At 35.7% G+C, this 10,567-nt stretch overlaps 1 protein-coding gene across 1 annotated transcript; it reads left to right on the top strand.

Moving 5' to 3' along the window:
• Positions 1-894: 894 nt before the first annotated feature.
• LOC111375130 (probable phospholipid hydroperoxide glutathione peroxidase 6, mitochondrial) lies at positions 895-2,154 on the top strand. The gene is made up of 2 exons (XM_022997928.1): positions 895-1,219; positions 1,891-2,154. The coding sequence occupies exons 1-2, from the start codon at positions 953-955 to the stop codon at positions 2,137-2,139; spliced, it is 516 nt and encodes a 171-aa protein (XP_022853696.1). The 5' UTR covers positions 895-952; the 3' UTR covers positions 2,140-2,154.
• The last annotated feature ends 8,413 nt before the right edge of the window (positions 2,155-10,567 follow it).

The following is a 10,567-nucleotide window of genomic DNA, read 5'->3' as shown; positions in this document are numbered from 1 at the left end:
AGAGTGTAAACTCATAAGCAGAAAGTACTCACATAAAGTCTAAAAAAATTTCTTTCATTAATCACAAGATTTTGGAATAAATTCACAAAAAAAAAAAAAAAAGGTTATCCATTTTTTTTCAATATTTCTTTTTTCTTCATCCTTCTATGAGCATTAGAGGTATGACAAAAAATTATTTTTTCTATTAATTATATTTTTTTCCATTTATCAATCTCTCTTTGTTTATCTTTATTTACTATGAAAAAATTAAATTGAATTCTTATAACTTTTTTAATTTTTTTTTTGTGAAAAATATCTATTTATTATTAAATTATAAAATGTTACATGACAAATTTATAATTAAATTTGAATATATTGATTTTTTTTTGAAGGTATATTATATTAATAATATTGAATATTAAATTTATTTTTTATCCTATATATGTATAATTTTGATTATTATTTATTTAATTAAGTTCGAAATTTTTATTCTTTTTGAAATAGTGTTTCTATATGAGGAAGAAGGATGGAAAATGGAAGAGAAATTGTGGAAACTGCCACCTCTTCGTATTTGAGAAAATGAAAGTTTCATAAAGTCATTTATACAAAAATCTATAAAAAATTTTAAATGAAAGTATATAAAAGTTTACGTAAGACTTTCACTAATTCTATATAAATTTAGCCCTGTTTGTTTTTCATTAAAATGAAAAATATGACTGTTATCCATTACATCAAATCACCAAATTTGAATTTTATTTTTTATGTAGAATTCATAACAACTATATTTTTCATTCTCAATTTTACAAAAATAGGAAACAAACGTCCTTTTATATTCAAGAAATTCAAATAAGCCATCGCTGCTAAAAATATATATATATATAATAATAATAATAAATAAATAAAAATTACCTTGTCTATCATTCCTAATTGAGTACACCCCTATATTTAGATCCATTTCTGTTTTAACATCTCCATGCTTCGTTCTTTAACTTGTTCTCTGATCAATGCAAAATTGATCAAACCAAAGCAATTTTCTTCAATTCTAAAGCGCATCCATTTCAGTTCCCTCGATATTCGATCCATTTCCTTGCCTTTTCAAATTACTGAAACAAGATATTTAAATTATTCGGCTTTTGTGGGTATTAATTCAAGCAGGTCTGGGTTTTCGAGTCTGAGGTTGGTTCGCAAAATGGCCAGCCAATCTGCCAAGCCACAATCGGTTCATGAATTCACCGTCAAGGTTCTACTCATTTCCTCTCTACTTATTAAGATGAACAGTGTCTAGACCGTCAATTGGTTTGAGAGAGATTTTATTATTATTATTATTATTATTATTATTATTATTATTATTATTATTATTATTATTATTATTATTATTCATGTCATAGTTGTGGCCTTCTATATTTGTTTCTGAGTTTCATCTGTATATGATGATTTGATTGGAGGCGATTCTTTTTTATGTGGTGAAATTAGTAGGAGAAGTATGATAGTTTACAGTATTAAAAAAGTGAACTTAATGAGACAAAGGACCAAGAATTCAGCATGAGTGGTAACTTAAACAATGAGACACGGTTCAGCATTGATTTGAACAAGTTCATGTTATAGTGGATTTCGTTTGATATCATTCTACTTGGACTTCGGCAGGGCCAAACAAGGTTCCAGACGCCCCCAGCCTAGATTTACACCTCTACATGCTAGTAAATTGAAATTATAATGATATAAATTTACCCATCTAAAACAGAATTTGGTTTATAGCATATAACAAAAATGCTGGTCCTTGAAAACTTTAGCTGAACCTTCATTGGGGGCTTATGTGCATAAATCGTTCCACAGTGTAATTTTGTCATAATTGAATACGACATTCTAGTAATGTAGTGATCGTATGGCTTTTATGAAACTGTGTTATTGCAGGATGCTAAGGGAAATGATGTTAACTTGGGCATGTACAAGGGAAAGGTCTTGCTGATAGTGAATGTTGCATCACAGTGGTATTCACTGGCTTCTCTGAATACTCACGTTTTGCTTCGTAGAATTTTTTACATGAAAGTCATATTAATTCTAATTTTTTGGTGTGAGGTTGGTATTCTGGGTAACGTAGATTTTGAAGTACTTAAACACCTATGTTGTTTACCATTGGACATGATTACATTTCTTGCTTGATAAAAAAGAACGTGAATGCAGCGTTTTAATAAATTATTATGTTGCGCATTTCTCAATTTAATTTGCAATTTTACCTTGGTAATTGATTGCTGAGATGATCCTTGTAGCTTGATCGAAGTTTATCTGACGGTACCCTTGCGAGACAATTTCCACATTCTGATATTCTTTCAATTCTTACACTTTAGGGTACTTAAGAATGATTTATTAAGTCGTTTTTTGTAGGAATTTGAAAGGAACCAAAAATCCACCAAATCTTTTCACATATTTTCATAAATGATCCATGTTAAAGTGGAAGCGTACCTTGGTCCATAGATGTATGTGCTTTGATTGGTTTTGATCTTCCAATTATTACGTGATTTCCTTGAATTTTCTTCTCTGTTGATGGGGATGTAGAGAGTTTTTGAATTCATATGCAATTGGGGACCATTACCCTATACTAAATAACTGTAATTGACAGTTATTAACTATGCGTTATTTCAAATTGGCCACTCATCAATTTAAAATAACATATCCTGGTCTCCATACTTTATTTTCATGACATTTAATATTCATTAGTCCAAAATTAAATATAATGAATAAAATTAGCGTCACACATTTAGGGGGTATTTGATAGTCATTTTTATGTAAAAATACATTTTAGAATAGTAAATTGATGTAAAATGTGTGGTTGAAAAATAAGAAAAAGTTTTTAATTTACATATAATATTATTTTAATAAAGAATGTGTGGTTGAAAAGAAGAGAGAGAAAAATACATTTTGAAAAAAAGGCTACAAACGGGGCCTTAAATATATATACATTTGTGGCCCTATACGATGGAATTTTTCCAACAATTTCCCACTAGGGCATACATGTAATATAATAAATGTGCACAAACTTATGAGCTCAAAATTATGCCATCGTTTTTGAGGGTATTTTCAAACAATCTCGTTCATCAGTTATAATGTAGGATCAAAGCAATTTTCGTCACTTTTAGTGTGACTAAATCCATCAATGGTCACGTACACCCATAAAACCAAATGACAAAGATCAATCATGAGAGTGCAGCATGAAAATTACATGTTATGTGATCCGAACATGCCTATTTCCAACTGGTCTGACCCTTCAAAAAATGTTTCGGTTTCCCTTTCAAAAACTAACTTAAGTGTGGGATCATAAAATTTATAGCCCCTAGATTGCTCAGAATAATCAATAAAATAGCTGTTAACTGTTTTAGATTCCAATTTCTTTTCATGTGGCCTATAAGGCCTAGCTTCAGCTAGATATCTCCAAATGTGAAAATGTTTTAGATTAGGCTTTTTGTCTATCCAAAACTCATAAGATGTTTTAGCAACAGCCTTGGTACTCTATTCAGAATATAAGCTGCGGTCTTTAATGCCTCTCCCTAGAGTGATCTTGGTAAGGTAAAATGACTAATCATACTCCTTATTATGTCCTTAAAAGTCTTGTTTCGTATTTCAGCTACACCATTCATGCTAGGCAATCCTGGCATGGTGTATTATGGGACGATTTCACATTCCTCTTGGTATTTAGCAAATGGTCCTGGACATTGTTCACCTAAACCGTCATATTTACCGTAGTACTCACCACCACAGTCAGACCTAACGCTCTTTATCATTTTGTTGAGTTGATTCTCAACCTCAGCTTTAAAAGTTTTGAACACCTCCAGTGACTCAGATTTTTTATGGATGAGATGTAAGTACCCATAACGTGAGTAATCATCTATAAATGATATAAAATATTGTTGACCATTCCAAGAAGCCATAGAGAATGGCCCACAAATATCTGTTTGTATCAGTTCTAAAACGTCCGAAGTTCTATTAGCACCTAATCTCCTTGTTTTGGTTTATTTTCCCTTGATACAGCCAATACATACATCAAAATTCGTGAAGTCAAGGGAATCTAAAATACCATCTGACACAAATCGTTTAACTTTAGTTTTCAAGATGTAACCTAAGCGCTTGTGCCATAATTTTGTTGAATTTTCTTTATTTAATTTGCGTTTAGCACCACATGCAAGGTTTCATTATATGATGCAATAATGTTAAGCAAATATAGGTTATCATATTTAGATAATGAACCAGTACCAATAACATTGGAATTTAATGAAAAATTAAACTGATTGTTTCCAAATGAACAACAATATCCAAATTTGTCCAACGAAGAAACAGAAATCAAATTTCATCTAAAAGACGGTTCAAGTGTCTTTCAAGTCCAAATAATATCCAGTTCGTAATAATAACCTAAAAGTCCCTATTACATCAATTTCCCCCGATTTGCCATCACCCACATGGATGTATCTTTCACCATCACTTGGCTTTTGGTAGGTCAGCCAGCCCTGCATAAAAGCATTTATGTGAGTAGTAGCATTAGAATCTATCCATCAAGTGTTTCTAGGTACTGAAGCTAAATTACCCCAGAACAGACCAAAGTAAGAATTGCATCTTTCTTTGCATGTCATAAACGATATTTGATACAATCCTTCTTCACATGTCCAAACTTATTGCAAAAGAAATAAGTCCCTTTCTCTTCCTTTCATTTATTTTGTACTAGACCCTTAGAAGCAGCATCATATTCCTTCTTCTTTTTCTTGCCCTTATTTTTAGAAGCGCTTGCCAAGTAAGCACTTTCAGTTCTTTATTGCTTCAACCTTTCTTCCTCTTGTACACGATATGAAATGAGCTCATTTAGAGACCATTTCTCCTTCTGGCAATTATAACTGACCTTAAATTGACTGAACTGTGCAGGAAGCGAGATCAATACCAAATGTACGAGCAAGTCATCATACAGCTCAAACTTTAGCCCTTTAAGTTTAAAGTAATGTGAGACATCTCCATGATGAACTCCCTTATGTTCCCCCTGCCTTTATACTTCATTGAAATCAAGTTTTGCAAAAGTGTACTTGTGTCAGCCTTATTGTTTTTCGCAAAACGCTTCTCAATTTCGGCGAGGAACTCCTTGGCATTAGTTATCCCTTCGGATACTGCACCTCTAAAGGATTCCAAAATGCCGCACTTAATGATCATTAGACTCACGTGATTTGAGTGATCCCATTTCTCAAAGTTCATCTTTTCATCAGGATAACTTTCTTCCGTAAAAGGAGTGAGTTTCTCAATCCGAAGTGTAAGGTCAAGATCCATGCAACCAAGAACAATCAATATGTTCTCCTTCCAATCCTTGAAATTTGTCCTATTAAGCATGGAAATAGAGTTAACATTGACAGAAATAGTAGTAACAGATGAATTAACTGTACAGGAAACAATAAATAAATAAATAATCATGCTCATATCCACATTTAATGAACAATAAATTCAAATAATTGTAACTCCCATCTCAAGATACTTAGTGCAACATTAATATCAAGTGGTACTCTCAGTGTAGTAATCAAACATTGACAATAACTCTTGTCAAATAAAAACCCATCTTTGGATTGATTTATTATTCACATGGAAATCTTATAATTGTCATACGTTTATCACCAGGAGTGTGTATGCAATTCGGCCAAGTTTTAACCTTCCTTTCGGCCTGGCTAATACCCGTATGAAGAAACATACACACATCTAAACATCTTAAACAAACCAATCTACACAAGAGAGATCACTTTGGTGATATATTACTTCAATCAGTTTATTTAAAATCTTAGATAACCTTAATTCATCGTGAATGATTTACCAAGTTATTTGAATTTGATTGTCCCACACAATTAAACCTTAATTGTACCTCTTAGAAGGGTCCTTAGTACCAAAATTTGAGAAAAAAATCACTAATTTTGCATCATTAGATGCCTTTAGATACTTTAGGGGCCTAAGGGTTAATAATCCAAAACTTTAGGTGTCAAAATTTAAAAAATGTAAAACTTTGGGGGCCAATTTTAATTAATTATAAGCATTGAGGGCTTTAATTGAAAACTCAGAATTTTAATGGCCCAAATTAAATAATTTTCAAACTTTAAGGGCTGAATTATTAAAACCATGACCTTAAAGGTCCAACTTGGATGGACTCTAAACTTTTTTTTTTTGGATAAGTAATCATATAATTTTATTAATAAATGGGATAATACATGGGGGTGTATTATCAAAATAAACAAGAAAGAAACAGTATGAAGTTAGGTAGCCCTTCTATACGATTAGTGACTGCAACATTAAACCAATTATATTAAATAAAATAATTCTTTAATCTGCTATGTTGTTCTTATTTTGTCTTCACAACAACGGCTATTCCGTTCTCTCCACACACACCATACGATGCATCCCGGAATAAGACTCCACACAAGCCTCCTATCTTTATCTCAAAATTTTCTCCTCTATGCCAGCAACACATCCTCTATGCGCCCAGGCATTGCCCAATCCAAGTTTTGGGAAGCTAGAATACCGTTCCACAACCACCGAATACCATCACAATGGATAAACAAATGGTCAGTTGTTTCTCCATCTCTTTTACACATATAACACCACTCGATAATGCAAAAGCCTTTTCTTCGAATATTGTCCGCCGTTAACACTTACCCCCTCACAACTGTCCATAATAAGAAAGCCACCCGTGGAGGCAACTTACATTTCCAAACCATCTTCCAGGGAAAGGAACTCTCTACTTGGCTGAATATAGATCTAAAATAAGTGCGAAAAGCTAAAATAAGTGCGAAAAGAAAATATACCATCCCGTGCCAACCTCCACCTCTATGATCACCCTGTCCTACCTGAATATGAGACTCGTGCAAGGAAGTAAAAAATAGTGCATAATCATCCAATTCTCAATCGTGTAATCTTCTCTCAAAAGCAATATTCTAGCTATAACTTCCATTATGTATGTTAATTACATAATTCACCATAGCGAACGGTTCCAAGGCAATGTAGTGCAAAGAAGGAAATCGTACCTTAAGCAGACGATCTCCACACCAGCAGTCATCCCAAAATTTGATATTGTTGCAATTCCCCACCACAAAAGTCAATTTATCTCGAAATTCATTCCATCCTTGTTGGATATACTTCCACAGACTCACCCAATAAGATCCACGATCCTCGATCGGGCACCAACCCCCTTCCATCACACCATACTTCGCACCAATGATTTCTCTCCAAAAACTCTCCCTCTCCACTCCAAAACACCACAACCACTTACCTAATAAAGTCTTGTTAAACAAAACAAGGCTCCTCAGTCCTTACAGGAGAACAAACCACACCCCAATTAACCAGATGAAATTTTCTCTCTTCCCCTAGTGCTGCCCAAAGAAATTTCCTTTGAATCCTCTCTTATCTATATGGCACTATAACAGGAATGGAAAATAGTGACAAGAAATAAGTTTGGAGATAAGAGAGAGTTGATTTAATGAAGTTAAGACGGCCTCCCTTTGAGAGGTACATACGCTTCCACCCCGCTAGCCTCTACTCCACCCTTTCGACAATTCCACTCCAAATATTTTTACATTTAAAGCTTGCCCCTAAAGGAAGCCCAAGGTATGACATGGGCAATAGCGCAATCCTACAATTATCGGCCAACTCATTCAAGTTAGCAACCTCTCCCACTGGAATAGCCTCAAATTTTCCCCAAATTAATCTTCAATCCCGACGCCGCTTCAAAGCATAGAAGTAGCGGCCGCAAGTTCCTGAATTGCTCGTTATCTGCATCTCGTAGAATCGGTGTATCGTCTGCGAGTAGCAATTGGGAGACCTATAAGTGTCCAACCGTAAAACTCCTTATCAAACCTTGTCCTACAGCTCTCTCAAGCATCCTACTGAGTGCCTCCATAACAATCACAAACAGCAATAGAGATAAGGGGTCCCCTTGCCTCAATCCTCTAATGCTTCGAAAATAACCTTTCGGAGTGCCGTTAACCAAGACTGAGAACGAAACAGTAGAGATACAAAATTGAATCCACTTACACCACTTTTTCCTAAAATCACATCGCCTGAGCATGTACATAAGGAACCTCCAGTTCACGTGATCATAGGCCTTTTGAATATCGAGCTTGCATAACATCCTTGGCACTCCCAAACGTAATCTAGAGTCAATACAATCATTCGCTAAAAGCACAGAATCCAAAATTGGCTTCCTTTTACAAAAACATTCTGACACTTAATCACCATGTTCCCCAGCACATCCTTCAATCTATTCGCTAAAATATTCGCAATAATCTTATATGTCCTGCTAACTAAGCTAATAGGACGAAAATCCTTAATATCAACTGCTCCTGGTTTCTTGGGGATCAACACAATAAATGGAGCATTAGAATTTCTCAAAAACCTGCCGTACTCAAAAAAATAAGCAAGGACGTCTACAATGTCCTGCCGCCCAACTCCCAACATGCCTTATAAAATGCAAACGAGAAGTCGTCTGGTCCTGATGCCTTATCATCATTCATGTTGAAAATCACTTCCTTGATTTCGTCTTCCCAAATGGTCTCTCTAACCAACTAGCATCCTCCTCCGTGATAGTAGAAAAGTCCAGTCCATCCACCTTTGGCCTCCAGTCAAACTGTTCCCAATAAAGATTTTGATAGAATCTCACCATTTCGCGGGTCTTCATAAGTATCCCCATCAACCTCTGACAAAGTGATAGAATTGTTGCGCCTGCTAGAATTAGCAACTCTATGGAAAAATTTCGTGCATTTGTCCCCCTCTTTCAACCAAGTGATCCTCAATTTCTAGCGCCAAGCAATCTCCACCAATCTCTCCAACTCTCCCCTTAACACTCCACGACTCTCAGTCTCCTTCCTATCTAATCCTCGACCCTCCTCCTTCCTATCTAACTCTTCTATTTTAAGAATGCATTGAGTTTTACACCAATTAACATCTCCCACTACTTTCTCATTCCACCTCTTTAGATCCCTCCCTTCAGGGCTTTTAATTTCCGATCTAATACATAACTGGGAGACCCCCTGAACTCATAAGATGCCCACCAATCTTATACTCGCTCCCCAAAGCCTTCTTCTTTTAGCCACATCTTCTCAAGTCTAAAAAGCCTTTTTTCACTCCACCTCACATTCCCCGTTAACAATATAGGGAAATGATCAGAATACACCCTCCCTAATCTCCTCTGTGTGACATCTAGATATTTGGCCTCCTACTCACCACTAATCAAAAAGCGATCTATTCGGGATAAAACAAGTTGATCCCGATTAGATGACCAGGTGAAGTCCGCTCCAATCAGAGGTATGTCTACCAACATATTTTCCCTAATAAATTCTAAGAAATCCTTCATAGCCCCTATTAATCTCCCGACTCTAGACCTCTTAGAAGGAAACCGAACCACATTAAAATCCCCCCAATGCACGTTGGAATGTTCCACCAAGCCATCATCCCAACCAACTTATCCCCAATGTTTCTTAACGAAAGAAACAAGGAAAATAACCCTTCACTGGCCTCCTCCTTCTCAAGAGCTCTAGTGTCCCACATGACTAACACACCTCCTGAAGCCCCCAATGACCCCATATATTGATATTCGACATGCTGTCCCCCCATAAACTGCTAACAATCGTCCTCTAGATAAACTCTATCTTCGTTTCTTGTAGGCAGACAAGGTTAGCCCTCTATCCCCTTAACAGATTTCGAACACCTAACATTTTTCCCGCTTCATTAAGCCCCCTTACGTTCCAACTAATTATTTTTTATTTATCTTGATGCTCTCTCATTCGTCCCAAGCAAACCTTTCTTTGACATGACACCCTTGACATCATAATTCACTAACCATTTGAGCCGCTTAAGTTCACAATCACCCTTCCTTCTTGATTTGCTGCCTTGTATACTCATCCCTTGTCCCCTACTAGCCTCAATTTCTTCAAATAATTGCAGAAGTCTACTTTCATATCCTTCACATGACGCACCAACCAACTTGCTGAAGTCCTGAATTTTTTGAAGAACTCAATTTGAAGATGGGGTCTCAACTTCAATCACATTCAGTTTTGTTGTTTCCTCTGCATGACGATACTCCAAAGGATCACGTGAACATTCCTCTACTTCCTCCACCTGCTCAATATCACTGTCTGTTCCTCCCTGCTTAGCACCATCTACCCACAATACTATCACTTTGTCAGTCTCTAATTCCTTTTCTTTTGGGGGCTTTGAATGCCTTCTATTATATGTGTTCCCCATCATGGTTCTCGGGCATGTCGCCTTGTTCTCTTTCAGTATTGTAGAGACCGATCCATCTGCCAATACATGTCCCGTCGCTTGCTCTTGCTCTCGCTCAAGAAATTAAATAACTTCAGGGATAGAAATTTAAATTTTTATTTTAAAAAATAACTAACCCTAATCTTAAATTGCAAGCAAGGACCCAAAATCATAAAAATTACATCTTAGGCCCCCACCCAAAAAAAATAAATAAACAAAAACCATCCAACCGTCTATATCTCTCTCTCTCTCTCTCTCTTTCTTCACCGGCACCGCCAGCACTGTAGCACCTTAGCGTCGACGGCAACTGCACCGTCGGCAAGAG

This window comes from Olea europaea, unplaced genomic scaffold (assembly GCF_002742605.1).
Source record: "Olea europaea var. sylvestris unplaced genomic scaffold, O_europaea_v1 scaffold134, whole genome shotgun sequence".
Lineage (NCBI taxonomy): Eukaryota > Viridiplantae > Streptophyta > Magnoliopsida > Lamiales > Oleaceae > Olea > Olea europaea.
This window is presented reverse-complemented; position numbering and strand designations above follow the sequence as displayed.